General features: G+C 42.4%; 1 protein-coding gene across 1 annotated transcript in view; it reads left to right on the forward strand.

The window, feature by feature from the left end:
- The first annotated feature begins 3,910 nt into the window (after nucleotides 1-3,910).
- LOC144605249 (chitinase-3-like protein 1) overlaps nucleotides 3,911-22,140 on the forward strand; it is a 36,805-nt gene continuing 18,575 nt past the window's right edge. Inside the window, exons 1-10 of the mRNA XM_078420344.1 lie at nucleotides 3,911-3,926; nucleotides 8,429-8,458; nucleotides 8,788-8,992; nucleotides 9,740-9,796; nucleotides 11,200-11,365; nucleotides 12,174-12,298; nucleotides 13,202-13,325; nucleotides 13,454-13,636; nucleotides 17,050-17,166; nucleotides 19,502-19,637. Of these exons, the coding sequence (XP_078276470.1) occupies nucleotides 3,911-3,926; nucleotides 8,429-8,458; nucleotides 8,788-8,992; nucleotides 9,740-9,796; nucleotides 11,200-11,365; nucleotides 12,174-12,298; nucleotides 13,202-13,325; nucleotides 13,454-13,636; nucleotides 17,050-17,166; nucleotides 19,502-19,637 (1,159 nt within the window). The remainder of the gene's footprint in view (nucleotides 3,927-8,428; nucleotides 8,459-8,787; nucleotides 8,993-9,739; nucleotides 9,797-11,199; nucleotides 11,366-12,173; nucleotides 12,299-13,201; nucleotides 13,326-13,453; nucleotides 13,637-17,049; nucleotides 17,167-19,501; nucleotides 19,638-22,140) is intronic.

Raw genomic sequence — 22,140 nt, forward strand, 5'->3', positions numbered from 1 at the left:
GCTATCATTAAGAGCTCTATCTAACTCTGCCTTGAAAGCATCCAGAGAATTGGCTTCCACAGCCTTCTGAGGCAGAGAGTTTTACAACTTCACAACTCTGACTGAAAAGGTTTTTCCTCATCTCCGTTCTAAATGGCCTACCCATTATTCTTAAACTGTGGCTCCTGGTGAGCGAAGGGTGTTGGCTGCAGGACGGTCTGGACAACCGGTGGTTGGGGTTTCCCCACTTCTATGTGGATGGATCCCTCACCTTGTCTCCTCTGAGTCTTGTAGTTCTGCTCTCACCCCAGATAGAATTCCTCTTGTCCATAACTTTTACCCTACCAGCCTCTGGCCTCTGCATTCAACACATCGTTCTCCAAATTTTCCACTACCTGCAACGTGATCCCACTACCAAAGACGTACAGGTATGTAGGTTAATTGGCTGGGTAAATGTAAAAATTGTCCCTAGTGGGTGTGGGATGGTGTTAATGTGCGGGGATCGCTGGGCGGCACGGACTTGGAGGGCCGAAAAGGCCTGTTTCCGGCTGTATATATATGATATGATATGATATGATACCAGTCACATCTTCTCAGCCCCACCACTCTCCGCAGAGACCACTCACTCAGCAACTCCTTGGTTCATTGACCTGTTCCCACCAAACTGCCCTTTCCCCTGAATCTGCAGGAGATGTCCCTACGCCTCCTCCATCCTGGACTCCCGGAAACCCTTCTAAGTGTGACAGAGGTTCACATGTATTTCTTCAAAGCTGGTCTTGTACATTTGGCTGATCATCCAACTCGGTATCCCGTACCTGCCTTCTCTCCATACCCCCTGATCCCTTTAGCCACAAGGGCCACATCTAACTCCCTCTTAAATATAGCCAATGAACTGGCCTCAACTACCTTCTGTGGCAGAGAATTCCACAGATTCACCACTCTGTGTGAAAAAAAGTTCTCATCTGGGTCCTAAAAGACTTCCCCCTTATCCTTAAACTGTGACCCCCTTGTTCTGGACTTCCCCAACATCGGAAACAATCTTCCTGCATCTAGCCTGCCCAACCCCTTAAGAATTTTGTACGTTTCTATAAGATCCCCCCTCAATCTTCTAAATTCCAGTGAGTACAAGCCGAGTCTATCCAGTCTTTCTCCATATGAAAGTCCTGCCATCCCAGGAATCAATCTGGTGAACCTTCTCTGTACTCCCTCTATGGCAAGAATGTCTTTCCTCAGATTAGGAGACCAAAACTGTACGAAATACTCCAGGTGTGGTCTCGCCAATGCCCTGTACAACTGCAGCAGAACCTCCCTGCTCCTATACTCAAATCCCCTCGCTATGAATGCTAACATACCATTCGCTTTCTTCACTGCCTGCTGCACCTGCATGCCTACTTTCAATGACTGGTGTACCACGACACCCAGGTCTCGGATCTCCCCTTCTCCTAATCGGCCACCATTCAGGTAATAGTCTGCTTTACTGTTCTTGCCACCAAAGTGGATAACCTCACATTTATCCACATTATACTGCATCTGCTATGCATTTGCCCACTCACCTAACCTATCCAAGTCACGTTGCAGCCTCCTAGCATCCTCCTCACAGCCAACACTGCCCCCCAGCTTCGTGTCATCCGCAAACTTGGAAATGTTGCATTCAATTCCCTCGTCCAAATCATTAATATATATTGTAAATAGCTGGGGTCCCAGCACTGAGCCTTGCGGTACCCCACTAATCACTGCCTGCCATTCTGAAAAGGACCCGTTTATTCCTACTCTTTGCTTCCTGTCTGCCAGCCAGTTCTCTATCCATATCAATACTGAACCCACAATACCGGGTGCTTTAAGTTTGCATACTAATCTCTTATGTGGGACCTTGTCGAAAGCCTTCTGGAAGTCCAGATATAACACATCCACTGGTTCTCCCTTATCCACTCTACTAGTTACATTCTCGAAAAATTCTATAAGATTCGTCAGACATGATTTACCTTTCATAAATCCATGCTGACTTTGTCCAATGATTTCACCATTTTCCAAATGTGCTGCTATCCCATCTTTAATAACTGACTCTAGCATTTTCCCCACTACCGATGTTAGACTAACTGGTCTGTAATTCCCCATTTTCTCTCTCCCTCCCTTTTTGAAAAGTGGGGTTACATTAGCTACCCTCCAATCCTCAGGAACTACTCCAGAATCTAAAGAGTTTTGAAAAATTATCACTAATGCATCCACTATTTCTGGGGCTACCTCCTTAAGCACTCTGAGATGCAGCCTATCTGGCCCTGGGGATTTATTGGCCTTTAATCCATTCAATTTACCTAACACCACTTCCCGACTAACCTGGATTTCACTCAGTTCCTCCATCTCATTTGACCCCCCGGTCCCCTGCTATTTCCGGCAGATTATTTATGTCTTCCTTAGTGAAGACAGAACCAAAGTAGTTATTCAATTGGTCTGCCATGTCCTTGTTCCCCATGATCAATTCACCTGTTTCTGACTGCAAGGGACCTACATTTGTTTTAACAAATCTTTTTCTCTTCACATATCTATAAAAGCTTTTGCAGTCAGTTTTTATGTTCCCTGCCAGTTTTCTTTCATAATCTATTTTCCCTTTCCTAATTATGCCCTTTATCCTCCTCTGCTGGACTCTGAATTTCTCCCAGTCCTCTGGTAGGCTGCTTTTTCTTGCTAATTTGTACGCTTCATCTTTTGTTTTGATACTATCCCTAATTTCCCTTGTTAGCCACGGATGCACTACCTTCCCTGATTTATTCTTTTGCCAAACTGGGATGAACAATTGTTGTAGTTCATCCATGCGGTCTTTAAATGCCTTCCATTGCATATCCACTGTCAACCCTTTAAGAATCAATTGCCAGTCTATCTTGGCCAATTTACCCATTATAACTGTTTTACCTTTGTTGCACGCATTTCTAATTTCCTGTTTGATGCCATCCCCAACTCTACTACTACTGTTAGGTGGCCTGCACACAACTCCCACTAGCGTTTTCTGCCCCTTAGTGTTTCGTAGCTCTACCCATATCGATTCCACATCCTCCAAGCTAATGTCCTTCCTTTCTATTGCGTTATTCTCCTCTCTAACCAGCAACGCGACCCCACCTTTTCCTTTCTGTCTATCCCTCCTGAATATTGAATATCCCTGGATGTTCAGCTCCCAGCCTTGGTCACCCTGGAGCCATGTCTCCGTAATCCCAACTATATCATATTCATTAATAACTATCTGCACATTCAACTCGTCCACCTTATTACAAATGCTCCTTGCATTGAGACACAAAGCCTTCAGGCTTGTTTTTACAACACTCTTACCCCTTATACAGAGTGGAAGAACGTCACCCAATATTCCGTGTGTGTAGCTTACAATGGTATGAACATTGAATTCTCCAACTTCCAAGGCAGGGTCCTGGGAATCTGGATGTATAATGTACACTTGTTTTAACTCACAGTTTGTGGATTATGGAGCCACTTATGTAGAACCTGACTACGGGCGCCGTCTGTACGGAGTTTGTACGTTCTCCCCGTGACCTGCGTGGGTTTTCTCCGAGATCTTCGGTTTCCTCCCACACTCCAAAGACGTACAGGTATGTAGGTTAATTGACTGGGTAAAATGTAAAAATTGTCCCTAGTGTGTGTAGGATAGTGTTAATGTGTGGGGATCGCTGGGCAGCACGGACTCGGTGGGCCAAAGGGCCTGTTTCCGCGCTATATCTCTAAATCTAAAAAAAAAACTAATGGTTGCAAGTAATTTGAAACATTTATAAATTGTATGTAATGTATTCCTATCATGGTGAAAACCAGGCATTGTTTATGTTGTAGAATTATATGGAGACACTGCAAAGTCCCAGTGACACCACAGTAACTCAGCTGCAGCAAGGATAATAAAACTGCAAACATAGGCTCCTAGCATCAAAACATTAGAACAATGTTTGGACTGTTTGGTAAGAATGTTTTTAAGAATATATCTGCAAAAACATTGAACAAAGGACATATAAATTTAAATTCTGCTTCAGTGTAAACTTTTGGTGTTCATAGCTCCACAAAAGGTTTAGTAGCAGAGGAAATGTATAAATGAAGACAATAAAATTAATGTTTAGTTTCTTTGTGCAGACTTGTCTAAGCTACTAAACATATTAGCTGCATAGATTAGAACTCCAATTCTGTGAGTGAAATACAACTAGAAGCTTAGTTATCCCTTTGCGAGTCACCTAGGTAAAGCCAGGTTCAGTGGAGTCTGGATGCGGATAGTTAGTGCCTGTAGTTTTCTAAAATTTAATTTTGGAATGTAGATAATTAGTAACGGTGCTATTTGTTGCCCTTTGTGTTACCCTGAGAAAGGAGGGTCATGAATAATGTTTGTCGGGATGAAAAGCAAACCTGCAAGGTGTCCCTTTCTGGTCAAAATGTCAGAATACTGCAAAGGGACTTCAAGTACCTAACCTACTGTGGACTTGTTTTTTTCTAATTATATTTTGATATTAATGTCTTCCTATTCAAAATGTTATGTATAATTTGTTTTTGTGTATTTGTCTGAGTTTGTGGCTCTGATGTTGCTGCATGGAAGATTTTCATTGTAACGACCTCACCGTACTTGTACATATGACAATAAACTCAACTTGACCTGAATTTAGGCTACGATTTGAAATGCTGAATAGTATGAACAAACTTGTGATAATAGTTGGATCTGAACTGTGAAGGATGGAATTTCATTTTGAATCTGTATGGAAATAAGTTGGAACTGAAGACGTATTTGCAGAACCTTGTCTATGGAAGTTTTTATCACAACCTTTCAAAAACAAAAAGGAAACAAATCATGTACAAGGTAAACTTGGACGTATCCAAGATACTAACTTGATCAATTTTTTTGAGGTGGTGACGAAGGTGATCGATAAGGGTAGGGTGGTGGATATGTTCGACATGAATTTTAGTAAGGCATTTGATAAAGTCCCCCATGGTAGGCTGATCCAGAAGATTAAGATGCACAGTATTAATAGTGGCTCAGTCGTTTGGGTTTGGGTCTGACTTACTGATAGAAGACAAAAAAAAAAAATTTTTTTATTTTTTTTTTTATATCAAAAAATACTTTATTCAAGTAATAAATATCATTTACAAACCATCATTTTTAAACAAACCCATCCGACATTTCCGGAGGTTACATATTCAATACAGGCATTTACTTAGACATTTACATACATTTACATACATATCCCTTATTTGGAGGGGCGTCTCTCTCCACCACACCCTGCCCCCCATGTCCAGCAGCGGAAGGGCCCTAGACTGTGGTCCTCCCCCACAGGGCCTTGGCGTTGGCTGCACCGAGCTTCAGAGCGTCCCTCAGCACGTACTCCTGCAGTCTGCAGTGGGCCAGTCGGCAACATTCCTTGACGGACAGCTCGCTCCGCTGGGAGGTCAACAAGGATCGGGCAGACCAAAGAGCGTCTTTCACCGAGTTGATGACCTTCCAACAGCACTCGATGTCAGTCTCGGAATGCGTCCCTGGGAACAGTCCGTAGAGCACAGAGTCCTCTGTGACGGAGCTGCTCGGAATGAATCGTGACAGGGACCCCTGCAGACCTCTCCAGACTCTCCTGGCAAATCCACACTCTTTGAAGAGGTGGGCCACCGTTTCCTCTCCGTAGCAGCCGTCCCGAGGGCAGCGTGCGCTGGTAGTGAGGTTCCGGCGGTGCAGGAAGGATCTGACTGGGAGGGCTCCCCTCACCGCCAGCCAAGCCAGGTCTTGGTGCTTGTTGGTGAGTACTGGCGATGAGGCATTTTGCCAGACAAGCTGGGCAGTCTGTTCTGGGAACCACGCCACAGGATCCATGGAGTCATTCCCCTGCAGTGCCTGCAGGACGTTCCGTGCTGACCACTGCCCGATGGACTTGTGGTCAAAGGTGTTGGTCCGGAAGAACCTGTCCACAAACGACAGATGGTTCGGCAATGTCCAGCTGACTGGCACATTGCGTGGCATCTGCGCCAGGCCCATCCTTCGCAACACCGGGGACAGGTAGAACCTCAGCAGGTAGTGGCATTTGGTGCCCACGTGCCTTGGCTCTATGCTCCGCCTGATGCAGCCACACACGAAAGTGGCCATCAGAATGAGGGCGACGTTGGGCACGTCTTTACCCCCGTTGTCTGCCGACTTGTGCATTGTGGCTCGTCGCACCCGGTCCATCGCCGACCCCCAGATGAAACGGAAGACGGCCCGGGTGATCCCCGTGGCGTAGGAGGGAGGGACGGGCCACACTTGCGCCAAGTACAGCAGCCCCGAGAGCACCTCACACCTGATGACCAGGTTTTTCCCCGTGATGGAGAGGGAGCGCTGCTTCCACAGCTCCAGCTTCTTCCCCACCTTGGCTATCCACTCCAGCCAATTTTTGTTACATGCCCCAGCCTTCCGCTGGAAAGATAATATTCAGGCTGGAGATCTGTGTCCTGGGGTTTCCACTGAGATATATAAATGACTTGGACGTAAACGTAGACCGGTTGACTAGCAAGTTTGCAGATGATACTGGGATTGCTGAGGTCGCAGACTGTGAGGAAGGTTGTCAAAGTAGATCAGGCACAGAAATGGGCGGTGAAATGGCAAATGTATTTTAATCTGAGCTAGTGTAAGGTGTTGCATTTTGGGAGGTCAAATGTAAGGGGAAAACATACAATTAATGACATGACCATTAATGCACAGTGGGACCTTGAGGGTAGCTTTAAGGTGAGAGGAATAAAGTTTAAAGAAAGTTGTGGAAAAAATTGTTATACACTGGGTGGTGAGTGCCAGGAATGTGCTGCTGAGGACGATGGTTGAAGCAGATACAATAGAGGCATTTAACACTTTTGGATAGGGTTATGTGCAGGTAAAGTTATGGTCTTGGCATAATTTTCAGCACAGTCATTTTGGGCCGAAGGGCCTGTTCTTGTGCTTGCTGTGTTTTATTTTAAAGGGACAATTAAAACTCCCATCAGAGGAGCAGACCTCCCTCATTCCCGCCATTCCTGGAAGAGAAATGGCAGTAAATTACATGGAATTAAAAAAATGAAGATTTCCAGAGCCTGGGAATTTGAAAAACAAACAGAAACTGCTGGGTATGCTCACTAAGTCATGGAGCATCTTTGATAAAATAAACATTTAACATTTCAGATCCCTGTCCTTCAATCAGAACTTGTCCAGTTTTTCCTCATAACTGCAAATTAAGTCTTGCATTATAGAAAGTGATAGACTGTTGATGTAAAATTGCATTTTAGATTGGTAAAATCTCCATTAAAAATAGAGAGAGAGAGAGAGAGAGAGAGAGAGTCCTACAGCACAGAAAGAGGCCCTTCGGCCCATCGTGTCTGCGCCGCCCGTTACCAAACACAGTCTAATTTTAATCCCATTTTCCCGCATTTGGACCGTAGCCCTGAATGTTGTAGCATTTCAAGTGCCCATCCAAATGCCTCTTAAACGTTGTGAGTGTTCCCGCCTCCACCACCACCCCAGGCAGTGAGTTCCAGACACCAACCACCCTCTGGGTGAAAAAGTTATTTCTCACATCCCCCCGAAACCTCCCTCCCCTTACCCTGTATCTATGTCCCCTCGTTGTTGAACCTTCCACCAGTGGAAGAAGTTCCCCGCCATCTACCTTATCTATGCCCCTCATGATCTTGTACACCTCGATCATGTCCCCTCTCAGCCTTCTCTGCTCCAGGGAAAACAACCCCAGTCTGCTCAGTCTCTCCTCATAGCCGAGGCCCTTCATCCCTGGCAGCATCCTGGTGAATCTCCTCTGCACCCTCTCCAAAGCTATCACATCCTTTCTATAATGTGGTGACCAGAACTGTACACAATACTCCAGCTGTGGCCTCATCAGTGTTCTGTACAATTCCATCATTACCCCCCTACTTTTATATTCGATGTCCCGGCTAATGAAGGCCAGTAACCCATATGCCTTTTTGACCACCCTGTCCACCTGTCCTGCTGCCTTCAAGGACTTGTACTCCAAGGTCCCTCTGTACCCCTGTCTTCCCTAGGGTCCTTCCATTCATGGTGTACTCCCTCTCCAAGTTATTTCTGCCAAAGTGCATTACCTCGCACTTTTCAGGATTAAATTCCATCTGCCACTGCTCCGCCCATCTGACCATCTCATCTATATCTTCCTGCAGCTTGCAGATCCCTTCCTCGCTATTCACCACCCCCCCTACCTTTGTGTCATCTGCAAACTTGCTGATCATGCCCTGTACGTTAACATCCAGATCATTTATGTAGATTACAAACAGTAAGGGACCCAACACCGATCCCTGCGGCACCCCACTGGACACCGGCCACCAATCACAGAAGCACCCTTCTACGATCACCCTCTGCCTTCTGTCACTAAGCCAGTTTTTTTATCCATTTTGCCAAGGTGCCCTGGATCCCATGGGCTCTTACCTTACCTAAATAGCTGATTATTTTTCTCTTTCGTTCTTTTAGGACTCATAATTTTATCTCAATTGCAACTTGGTGAGTCACAATATTGCTGACAAATGCAAAACTTACTGCTTTATATCTCAATCGTCCATTTTCTTAGAACATTGTAAATGGTTAAACAATAAACTTACAATCTGCATATTGGACAGGTATTTAAATATTAATGGAAACATTTTAAAAATGTAAGTATTGTTTAATTTAGTGGCCGCGTTTTACAGAAATAAACTTCAGTAAGATTTTGTATCCTTTTGATAGAGAACGCAGGCTTGTGTTAAATACTGGTATCGATTTTGCTTTCGATTGTATTAATATTATACTAAAGATTTTGCTTCAAAATTAATTTCAAAATATTTCCATTTTAGGCAGTAATTACAAACTGGTTTGTTATTTCACAAACTGGGCACAGTATAGAACTGGGATTGGTCATTACCTCCCTGAAAACATTGATCCTCTTCTCTGTACCCATCTGATCTATGCTTTTGCCAGCATGGATGAAGACCATGAACTTGCTCCTTACGAATGGAATGATGAAAGTCTTTATAAGTCATTTAATGATCTCAAACTGAAGTGAGTAAACAAGCATTCCACAATAAAAATTGTAAATCATGGCTTTTTCTCGTACGGAACATTTTCTTCTCTAGTCCCTCTTAAATCCCTTCTCAGGTTTTCAAACTAGGGATGAGTGTGCTGTTTAACATAGAACATATTACCAACTTTAAATAGACACAAAATGCTGGTGTAACTCAGAGGGACAGGCAGATCTCTGGATAGAAGGAATGAGTAACGTTTCGGGTCGAGACCCTTCTTCAGACTGGGAATCAGAGTAGAGGGAGACATAGAGATGGAAGGATAAGGTGTAAATACAAAACATCAAAAGAGATGTCTCACTTGAATCACCAATAACTTTCTAGACAAAACATCTTCATCACTGGAATAATTGGGCTGATGTAATAATTTTCACCTTCTCAGGAAGAAGATGGGGAATAATGGAAGTGAGTGAGGAAGAACAACTCTCTGCCTCCTTTGTCTTGAAATAGTTCTGTTAAACCACCCAAAACAACTGTTTCAGCCTTCAAAATATATAATGGAAATAATCGAATATAGATTTGGAATTACAAGCTATGGTTTTTTTCAAAAGATGATTCATTAAAGATGGAAGATCGGGTATGAAGATGTTTTCCTAGATAATCTCTGTTCATAAACAATTGTGAATTATATTCCAAAGGTATTATATCATTTTTACCTTCAAAGCCAAAATTATCCGATTTAAGTTAGTTGTTAAAGTGGCACCAAAATTTATTTTATTACTTGAAGGAATACCAAGTTGAAGACACTGTTGGCACTTGGAGGAGCAAAATTTGCCTCTGAACGGTAAATACACATTCATGCATATTAACAAAATGTATAAATGTAACAGATGTCAAGAATTCACAATATTTTCCTGTAAAAGATGTTAAATATATACGACTAGAGAGGCCGAAATCACTGAAGTAGCTAGGTCAGTCAGAGGACTAGAGGTCCCTATAGTTTTAAAAGCAGGAGTTCATTAATGTTTGCGGAAGACTTGCTACTACTATTTTTTTCTGACTGACTTGGCCAATGCATGTGCTGCAAACTAACCTCCTTTTCTCTCTTCTACCCAACTCTTCCCAACTACTTTGAGCTCAGGGTTCTGAGGCACTTGTAAATATGAACATATAGGATTTTCCTCCTTGTTAGAGAATCTACAAATATGAGGGGAAAGTCAATAGAAAAAAGGGTTGATCATAAAGAGCAGAAATCAGAAGCAATTACTTTTTCACTCAATTCCTTCAATCATCCCTCCTCGTGAGTCTCTGTAATGCCTACATACCTTCACTTCTGGCCTAATGATCTTTTTCAAATTTAATCACTGCTGTATTGATTGATATGCCTTTAGCACCCAAGAATGCAAACTAAGAAGTCCCTTGGCAAAACTCAACACTTCCTTCCGTCCCTTTACTCTTTCAAGATGTTACTTAAAATTCTATTAGGGCAAACTTTTTTGATTTTGTTGTACAAAACATTATATGAAAGCAGATTATTATCAAATGAGCAAAAAGTAATATGAGTAACTACAAGCAGCAGCTGGGACTATTATAACCTGCTTCATTCATTGCCTTATTTAATCCCTTCTGACATACTGGAGGGGACGGCGGAAGCAATTAAAACCGAGGTCACTGAATTCATCATTGGTTTCCCTATTCCATGCTTTGAATAAACCAGGTATCTCAGGACAGATCTAATGCTAGATATGGAATCTTTCTAAGTTACAGTTTTTGTATCATGTCATTTAATAAGCGAGACTGGAAGCTAACTTAAGTATGCTTAATTTCAACAATTTAAGACCATCGAGTTGAGTACTTGCCAATTTAAAAATAGAATTTTCTTATTTAAAAAAAATCTTATTTTATACCTCAATGTAAGTATTAATCTGCAGTCTACACATTTTTGGAAAATGTAATTTTATTTCATTACATGTATTTTTTAATCAAACATGTTACCAATATAAGTTTATTTATATTGTTATAAATGTCATAAGTGATAGGAGCAGACTTAGGCCATTCGGCCCATCAAGTCTATTCCGCCATTCAATCATGGCTGATCTATATCTCCCTTCTAACCCCATTTTCCTGTCTTCTCCCCATAACCGCTGACACCCCTACTAATCAACAATGAGTCACTATGAATCATTAATGTCAATGAAGTAACTCAACCAATTTTTATAATTTCTTCTGTTCTGGGTTCTCCCTCAGTTTTAATAACATGGTGTCTACTCCTGCAAATAGACAAGTATTCATCAAGTCTGTGATTAGTTTTGTGAGGAAGTATGGGTTTGACGGGTTTGATCTGGATTGGGAGTTTCCAGGTTCCGCAGGAAATCCACCAGAAAATAAACAACGTTTCACAGCATTGGTAACGGTAAATAAAACAATATTCAGATTAAATTATGTTAAATGAGCAGTGCTGCTTAATTATTGATTATGAACTGTTGCAAATCTTCTCACTGTATGTTAGTGCCATTTTTTATTTTAATTTACAGATGAATTTGTTACAAAGGAAATAATTATTTTGGTAAATGGATTTCTTTGTATCATATAATGCACTTTGGGGCGCAGTTGCTGGATAACTCAGCAGGTCAGGCAGCATCTTGTACAAGCTGCGTGTCTGACTAGCATTCTAACAATTTAAAGTTGCGGGGGGGTCAACAGAGTTGATGATGGCTGTCATCGACTGATGCTGTGATTTCAGGTGTTGCCTGGGGGCAGCAGTGGATGAGATGCAGGACAGAACAAGGGGTCAATTCTTGGGGTTCACCAGAGATAGTTATTTTTTATTCCTACTAACATTTTTAAGTTTGTTCGCCAGCAGCCAGACTTGCCTTGTAACTGCTAATATGTTTGAAGAGGCTAGCTAATTTGTAAACCTTTATAATTTATCAGTATAACAAAGATATATTTGAATAAAATATTGATTTTGTGGTGGAATTTGAAAGGCTGACCTTAGTTCTAAATTTCACGTAGATAGCATGGTTAAACAGGATTAACCCATTGAGATTTGCAAGTGAGGACGAGGGCATTTTATCTTACGGGACTTCATTTAATATGCTTGAATCATGGCTAAAGAGAACTTTCAACACTTACAGTTAGTTATCTCTCCTGTCATCACGATAAATATCTGCTCAGATTATGGATGATAATTTTATCCATTCGGTTATCTGTACCCCCAGGAAATGAAAGCTGCTTTTGTAAAGGAAGAAAAAACATCTGGAAACCCTAGATTACTGATTACAGCTGCTGTATCTCCTGCTAAAAGCACCATCGATGCTAGTTATGAAGTGGATAAAATTGCTATGTAAGTATAATTTTTAGAGTGCAGATATGTTTGCTCCTTATTGTAATTTCAGTTCAAGACCAACGAACAAACGGGTTTGTTTGTGAGGAGATTTTAGTTAATGAATGGTGCTAGATGCAGAAGGTCCTTTCATCACTTTGCTGATGATCGAGAATAATTTGATAAAGGGATAATTAGACAGATGGGATTTTTTTCAGCTTTTTGTGGACAGCATGGTTTGGGCACTTTTTGACTTTGCTGTGACAGTGTTGGCGCATAGTGGAACAGCATTGCTGGAAGAACAGCTGCTTTTGTACCTATAGTCTTCAGGACGACATGTGGAATCTGTGAGGACACGGTCTTTGTTGTAGCCAATGAACTCAAGCATTTATTAATGTCACGTTGAATATTAGTATGAAGGGAGCATCTGAGATTACCAAGGTAAGTCATTCTCTTGGCACTTCAGGCATAAACACTTCGACCATTACACTCATTACCGTTGGGCAGTTTGTGGACTGGTTTTGTTGTCTAAAATATAATTGTCTCTGAACATCTTTCGCTGATGTGGCAGAACCTTGGGACTTTGTGAATCATTGATTGTAGTGTCAGTTAATTGAATTGAAATTCCATAACCTTGCATGATTTGAATCTGTGCCATCAATTCATTAGGCAGGACTCAGGATTACTCATCCATTATGGAAATTTAATTATTATTGATGATTGTGTACATTTTGGATTCTAATTTATTGCTTTGAGCAAATTTCGTTATTTTCCTAAATAGCAACTGGGTTTCAACAGCAATGTATTGAAAATGATACGCGTACAAATTATGCATTATTTTATGTCGATGCCTGCTTTATTTATTGGCCGCAGAATTTGGTGTTGCAGTTAATTATAGTTTATTACATTTTCACTTCTTTATAGACAACTGGACTTTATAAGTGTGATGACTTATGATTACACCGGTGGCTGGAACGCTTTCACTGGACACCATAGTCCTTTGTTTCGTGGACACAATGATCGTTGGGACTTTATCTACTACAATACAGTATGTTTGTAAATTATCGTTGTGCCTCTGCATGGCAGTAGCTCTATCACATTCTAGTTCTGTGACTTTTTGAACCACTTTTGCAGTAGCTTGAAAATATGCTTAATTTTTCATGAACTCACTTGCAGAATTATACCATTAATTATTATCGAACCCAAGGTGCACCCAGAAATAAGCTGCTAGTAGGAATCGCAACTTATGGACGAAGCTTTAAACTAACTTCTAGTGATGCAAAGGTTGGTGCTCCAGCATCTGGTCCTGGGCCAGAAGGCGCAATAACGAAAACAGACGGTATCCTGGCATATTATGAGGTGATTAAACATGCGTACAATTTTAGTAGAGTGAGTTTACACCAAATCAAATTGTTAATTAGATGGAAAGTTATTTATTTTATCTGGATTTAAGTGTAAAGCCAATATTACGATACATGCTACCGCTTTCACATATTTCACTGGCATGTGAATCTGTATCTTCCTATACAGTTTAGAACTGAAGTGAGGAAAAACTTTTTCAGTCAGAGAGTTGTGAATCTGTGGAATTCTCTGCCTCAGAAGGCTGTGGAGGCCAATTCTCTGAATGCATTCAAGAGAGAGCTAGATAGAGCTCTTAAGGATTGCAGAGTCAGGGGGAATGGGGAGAAGGCAGGAACGGGGTACTGATTGACAATGATCAGCCATGATCACATTGAATGGCGGTGCTGGCTCGAATGGCCTCCTCCTGCACCTATTGTCTATTGAAAGATAATTCATCGACAAGTAGGCTTATAAGATGTCTGAAGTCCGTTTTCCTGTATTTTAAGTGACTGTTCTGAGCATATCCCAGGCCAGTATTGCAATCTCAACCCAAGTTGGACCCTTTGACTAATTTGCTTTACTGATCTCTTCCCCTACTAAATTACAAAAGTGCTTACCACATTCATCGAACCACTCTGTCTCTTCGTCCAATCACCATTGCAAGTAATCTCCACCTGTGATAGATAATTATAAGACCCTATAGACCTTATTGCCACTGATTCTTGGAAGCCAAACTTCACACCAAACTCCCACTTCACATGCCCAATCCACAATCCTGTCCTCCCTACTCGCTGTTCCTTGGCATTTCTTCACCACAGTTCCCTAGTCAACGCCTCTACTTTGGGCTTAGGAAGTTTGGCATGTCCTCAACAACTCTCACTAACTTCTACAGATGCACCGTAGAATGCATTTTATCTGGCTATATCACAGCTTGGTTTGAGAACAGCTCCATCCAAGACTACAAGAAATTTCAAAGAATTGTGGACGCGGCCCAGACTGTCACACAAACCAACCTCCCTTCTATTTATACCTCGCGTTGCCTTGGCAAGGCCAGCAGTATAATCAAGGACAAGTCACACCCTAGCCACTCCCTCTTCTCCCCCTCTCTCATCGGGCAAAAGGTATAGAAGTGTGAAAACGCACACCTCCAGATTCAGGGACAGTTTCTTCCCAGCTGTAATCAGGCAACTGAACCATCCTACAACAACTAGAGTTGTGAACTACTATCCATCTCATTTGGAGACCCTCGGACTATCTTTGATAGGACTTTACTGGCTTTATCTTACACGAAACGTTATTCCTTTATCATATATCTGAGCGGTGTAAATGGCTTGATTGTAATCATGTGTTGTCTTTCCACTGACTGGTGAGCACGCAACTAAAGCTTTTCACTATCTCAATACGTGTGACAATAAATTAAACTAAACCAGCCATTTCAGATGTGTAGGAAGGAACTGCAGATTCTGGTTTAAACCAAAGATAGACACAAAAAGCTGGAGCAACTCAGCAGGTCAGACAGCGTCTCTAGAGAAAAGGAAGGGTCTCGACCTGAAACGTCACCTATTCCTTTTCTCCAGAGATGCTGTCTGACCCACTGAGTTACTCCAGCTTTTTGTGTCTATCTCCAGTTATTTAAGGCCAGGAAAAGCTGTTAGATTATGTGTGATCAACATTAAAGGTGTGCACAATGGAAAGGGTATGGTCCATAGAGCTCAGAGGACTATTGGACAGTTACCAGCCTTGGAGGGCATCTACAACACACGATGCCTCAGAAAAGCTACCAGCATCCACAAAGACTCTTCACACCCCTGCAACAGTCTGTTTGAACTTCTACCATCGGGCAGACGATACAAGGCCTTCTACGCCCACACCTCCAGACTCAGGAACAGCTTCATCCCCAGGGCCATAGCTGCTATGAACCGGTCCTGCTGAGCCGGATGGTCACATCGCACAGTGAACTGGCACAGATCTACTTGCACTTTATTCTGTTTTAAAACTATTCTAATTTGTTTCATCGGGTTGTTTAAATTAATACTGATTAGCTAATTAATTTATTGCATCGAATGGAAGTCGTATTCCCAATCTCGTTGTACCCCTGTACAATGACAATAAAGATATATTGTATTGTCTTGTATACGACTGAAAACAACATAAAGTAAATCCACAACCACTGGTCAGCATGGATCTGATGGGCCAAACTGCCTGTTTCCATGCTTTATCATTCTAAATAATTTCTAATCTTTGGAATCTGTCTAGCCACAGGGCAGGTCCCGAAAGACTAGAGAGTTGCTGGTGTTGTTCCTTTGTTGAAGAAGAGCAACAGATGTAATCTAGGAAATCATAGGCAGGTGAGCCTCATGCTGGAGGAAAATATTCTTTGGGACAGGATTTGCTTTGATTTGGAAAATAATAGAATTATTAGGGACAGTTGGCATTTTATAAACCTCTATAACATCATTTCTCAATCTCCAAAGATCTAGGGGAAATGGACAGACTGTCCAGCCTCTTTCATTCAAACCCTCAAGATTTGGTAATGCCCTCGTAAGTCTTTTAGTAGCCTTTCGAGTTTAGTGGCATCCTTGCTATACCATAAAATCTTACCGCATTGAAACAGGCCTTTCAGGCTAACTTGCTCACACCTGCTAACATGTCCCTACTTGCCTTTGGCTCATATCCCCCTAAACCTGTCCTATCCATTTACCTGTCTGAATGTTTCTTAAACATTGCAATAGTACCTGCCTCAACTACCTACTCTGAAAGCTCGTTCCATTCACCGCCACCCTTTGTGTGGAAAAAGTTGCCACTCAGGGTCCTATTAAATGTTTCCCCTCTCAACTTAAACATATAATAATAATAATAATGTATTTTATTTATATAGCGCTTTTCATATACTCAAAGACGCTTTACAGAGATTTAGAGAACATAGGGAAATGAATAAATAGATAAATAAGTAAATAAATAAACGAACAGAGAAAGGAGAAAGGAAATGTTTTTGAGGTGGAAGAAGGCTGTCTTTGTGATGTGTTTGATGTCTTCTGGTTCTCGATTCCCCTACTCTGGGCAAGAGACTACTTGATCCATTCCTCTCATGGTCCAGGTACCAGGACGAGCAAAACTAATGACCTGAAATTTAATCAAATGAACAAGAAAACCTTTCAGAAATATAGTTTATGAGAATTGCATTACACAAGTGCATCCTCCTACAGATCTACCTCTTCTGCCTGGCTGGTCTTCATATTGTGACTATTGTGCCCCACATGCAATACAACCAGGAAAATATAATGTCTATCTCTTCACTTAATAAATCAGTGGCTCTAACAAAACATTCCTTGTTAATTTCATGACAAAAGTGTAATCTCCAGGTCATCTTAAGTAACTTCGGAAGGATCAGTTTGTATATAGTAACAATAAACCATCTTTTTCCTCAACAGTTATGTGACTTTTTGAAAGGATCAACAAAATATTGGATTCAAGATCAGAAGGTTCCATATGCAGTCAAGGGTGGTATATGGATGGGCTATGATGACATGGACAGTATTAATGTCAAAGTAAAGATAATTTAGTATGAAACAATTTTCATGATCTGATATTTGTGTTAACTACAGAAAATATCTTTAATTTGTTGATGGTACTAATGCGTTAATGGTACTAAAGGTATTAATGCATAACTTTGAATAGTACTGAAAACATGTTAGTTTCCTTGGTGCGCAAGTGACAAATGCGTTGCCTGGTGCAGGCAAAGATGATCCAGCGCGGAGTCTAAAATTGAATTCCTGTGTGTTGTAACTTCTAAGGCAGCCCTCAGGATCAAGGTCAACCTGCATCTACTCTGTCCCTGACTGGTGAGGCGCCTGGGAATCGCAGACTTCCTCAGATGGGGCAGTAGGAACACGATTGGGTGGGTGGGTACTTTATAGCAAAATACAAACCGAAACAGGCCATTTGTCCCAACTCATCCATGCCAACCAAGATGTCCCATCTAATCTAATCCCAATTTCCCACATTTGGCCCTTATTTCTGTAAACTTTTCCTATCCATGTACCTGGCTAATTATCTTTTAAACATTGTTTTAGTACCCCCTCACCTACCTACTCTGGCAGCTTATTTAATATACCCATCACCTTCTAAGTGAGCCCCTCAGACTCCTACTAAATCCTTCCTTTCTCACCGTAAACTAATATCCTCTAGTTCTTGATTCCCCCCACGCTAGGTAAAAAGACTTTATGCATTCACTCTCTCTATTCCCCTCATGATTTTATGCACCTGAAAAGATCACCCTTTAGCCTCATTCCCCAAGGAATTGAATGAATGAATAAGTTTATTAGCCAAGTATGTGCATATACAAGGAATGTGCCTTGGTGCTCCGCTTTTAAATGACAACACAAACATACAGTTAACAATTAAGAATAAAGCATAAACACATCAAAACAATAAGGAGACAACATTACAGTGTAAACATGTGGGTGAAAATAAACCAGAGCAAAAAAGAAACTACAGACTTTGGTTATTGAGTAGAACTACCACTCGAATTGTCCTATTGTACCACTAGAATTGTCCTAGCTCTCCCTATACTTGGGCCCTTGAATCCCGGCAATATTCTCAAAAATCTTTTATGCACTGTTTCTAGCTGAGTGACATCCTTCCTATAGCCGAGTGACCAAAATTGAACACAATTTTCCAAATGCAGCTTCATCAACATGAAAGAATGGGTGACGTTTCGGGTCGAGACCCGACTTCAGATTGAGAGTCCAGGGAGAGGGAGACACAGAGATATAGAAGGGTAAGGTGTGAAAATGAGACATCAAAAGGAAAGTTCAAGGAAAATGTAGAATAGTATTAGGTAGGGGAAAGTGACAATGAAGCATACAAAGATAAAATTTAATCGGGGAACTAGGTTAGGGGAGGGATGGAGGGAGAGGGGAAAACAAGGGTTTCTTGAAATTAGAGAAGTCACTACTCATACCGCTGGGTTTTAAACGGCCCAAGCCAAATATGAGGTGCTGTTCCTCCAATGTGCGTTAATTGATGTAAGGGTCTCAACCCGAAACATTACCCATTCTTTCTATCCAGAGATGCTGCCTGCCAAAGTCAATGTACTAGAAGCCTTCTTTACCATCCTGTCTAGCTGTGACACAATTTCAGAGAACTATGTGCTTGTACTCCTATATCCCTCTGCTCTACAACACTCCTCGGGTCCGTACCATTCAATGTGAAGGTCCTAGGCTGGTTTGACTTCAACCATTGAAGTCCTGTAAAGCAGGAGAATTTTGATGTGTACCACAGCCATTTACATTAGGCTTGTGGGTTGGTATTTTGTGTACTCCCAATGCATAGATTTGATATTCTGGTGCTAACCCAAATGCTTCTTTGGATACTTGGTGTAAAACTATCTTAACTCGGCCAGAGAAAGAGATTAAAATCTTTCACCAAGGCACATGGGGACATCACTGCTTGTAGGTTTGCCTACAAGTCGCTGACTTTTCTGACATGGTTGTTGGTTTTAATTTTGCAATTCCATAACGAAAGAAACTGGATACCTGCTGAGTTTTTCCAGCATATACTGTATTTTTGATTTTCAGTAAATACAACTTATTGAATGTGAAACTGATGAGCAGGAATGCTCCTCGTGATCTCACTTTAAAGGAACTGGAGTTCTGTATACCAGAGCGATTTTGATATTTATCAGGACTACTTACATTAGCAATGAGATCTTTTCAGAGCCACAAATCACACTATTTGAACACTAAGTACCTCCGTCTTCTCGCATCCCTCGTTGTGTGTGGAAGTATCCATTCAATATATAAAGCAAATTTGACAACTTAATTAAACTTGTTGAGTACTAATCTGGTTCTAAAGAATCTAACAGTTAGTTTATCTTTGTAGGTTCAGTGGATGAAGGAGCAACATTTTGGAGGAGTTTTAGTGTGGACACTTGATTTTGATGATGTACACAACCATTGTAAAGAAGGTATAAGTCCTCTAGTGCAACAGCTGAGCCGCATCCTTCCAGGCACTTCAGGTCAGTGCATAATTTTTGCATCTGGGTTTATTTTACAATTATGTCATAAGTAGAAAGATGGTGTTTTTGTTGCCCCTGCACAAATCGTTAAATTTTCCATTAACTTCCAACCTACCCTCAAAGTCATTTGGACTACCTCTGACACTTCTTTCCCCTCTCTTGACCTCTCAGTTTCTATCACAAGGGACAGATTATCAACTGACATAAACCCTTCGACTCCGAGTTATCTGGACTACACCTCCTCCCACCCTGTCTCTTGCAAACACGTTATCCCCAGCCCCCAATTTTTCCATTTCTGCCATGTCTAGATGACTGGAGGGTGGCTAATGTCGGTTTCATCTCTGGCTTTTGTCAAAACATATTCCTATCAAAAATCCACCTCATCTATATCTATCTATCATTTGCCAGGCTTTACCCTGCCCCCACCTCTCCTAGCTTCCTTCTCCCCCTCCCCTTCATCACAATCAGTCTGAAGAAAGGTCCCAATCCGAAACGTCACCTATCTGTGTTCTTCAGAGACATTGCCTGACCCACTGAGTTACTCCAGCACCATGTATTTTGGAAATATCTTATAATTTACCAGTAAAATTTAAATTAGGACTGTCCAAATATTTTGAGAACCTCAGCACTATTTCATAATTATCCTTCCGCTTTGCCTCTGTCACTTCATGGTCTGTATAAAAGTTACATTGAAAAGTTAAATCTTTAAAAAACAATTATCTTTGGTCTGATTAACAATTATTTTTTTCCCTGCTGGAAAAGGAAAGACCACATGGCTGTCCTTAAATCGCTTCCATACATAGGTTGGCTGGTCAAGAGCTGGCACGATAACGTTTAGAGGACATGAGATCTGCATTAAGAAGCAGATCATGTAGTACCACTTAATGTGCCACTGCTCATTTGCTTAATGGTGCAATTGTGGCACCATCTGATGATCAAGCCACTTATTGATTGAACTTCGTCAGTAGAGCTGGAACAATCACGGGACTGGGTTTTGGCGGGGAGGAGGGAGAGGGGAGAGAGAGAAGACGTCAGTCAAGTGGTGTGTTCCACAACAGCAACAGGAACTTTCCCTCAGTGTGCACCACAGCAACAACAGGAACTTTACCATAGTGTCAATCAAACGCGTGCGCATGCAATAGCTGTAACTGTTAATAAAACATATTGTACACGCCAGTGGTGACCCCGTCTATCCAAATCGGTATTTTGGATTCTCGCTATGGATGCCGCCGCCAACCCAGCCCAGCTAAACGCAGCCTCCATTAAACTGCCTGTTGTCTGGACCTCTCAGCCCTGCATGTGGTTCGAGCAGGCTGAGGCCCAGTTTCACATTCATCACATCACGGCAGATGCGACCCGATATTATTACGTGATCAGCCGCTGGACCAAGACACCGCTGGTCGCCTTATTAATTACCTGAGCCTACGGCAGGCAAGTATGAGCCTCAAAGCGCTTCTTTTGCATATTTTCGGGCTCCGCCGCCACAACCGGGCTGCTCGGCTCCTCCACATGGATGGTCTTGGCGATCACAAGCTGTCCATGTTGATGGGCGAGATGCTTGCTTTGATGGACGGACATCGGCACTGCCTCCTGTTTGAGTAGGTCTTCCTGGAGCAGATGCCCGACGATGTCCATCTGCTTCTCTCGGGTGAGGATGTCACTGATCCCTGGCAACTGGCTGCCCATGCGTTCAGGCTGTGGCTGGCCAAGCAGCAGGGTGGAGCCTCGGTCAATCGTGTGTTGGAGGTTCCTCGGTGGTTCCAACGGCCGGATCCAGCCTCCATCGCGGCAGTGCAGCCGGTCTCGAGTCAAGCCGGCACAGGTACGTGGTGCTACTACCACAAGCGGTGGAATTCTGAGGCCCGTCGCTGCCAACCACCCTGGACGCATCCGGGAAATGCCTTGGCCGGCCGCCAGTAGTGGCTGTCGCGGCTGGCCAGTAGCATCGCCTCCACGTCTGGAATCGTCATTCCGGACACCATTTTTCCTTGTCAACACAGGAGCAGAGGTTAGCATATAGCCCCGTCAGGGGTCGACAGTCGTGCTGGTAAACAAGGGCATGCTCTGATCGTCATCAACGGCAGCTCCATCCGGACGTACGGTACTCGCACGGTCCCTCTCATTTTCAGTTCCTGCCATTTCACGTGGGCTTTCATTATTGCCGTGTCTCCTATTATAGATGAGGCTCTCACTAGGGTCTCCTCTATCCCGCAGCTCCGTTCTTCTCCCCATTCGTAACAAGGATAGAGTCCCCTTTGTCCTCACCTTACACCCCATCAGCCGTCGTATACAACAAATTATCCTCCAACATTTCCATCAACTCCAACATGATCCCACTACTGGCCACACCTTTCAATCCCCACCCCTTTCTGCTTTCTGCAGAGACCGTTCCCATGTAACTGCCTGGTCTACTCGTCCCTTCCCACTCAAACCACACCCTACCCAGGTACTTTCCCCTGCAACTGCAGGAGATGCAACACCGGTCCCTTTACCTCCCCCCTCG

Source organism: Rhinoraja longicauda, chromosome 24 (genome assembly GCF_053455715.1).
Source record: "Rhinoraja longicauda isolate Sanriku21f chromosome 24, sRhiLon1.1, whole genome shotgun sequence".
Taxonomy (NCBI): Eukaryota; Metazoa; Chordata; class Chondrichthyes; order Rajiformes; family Arhynchobatidae; genus Rhinoraja; species Rhinoraja longicauda.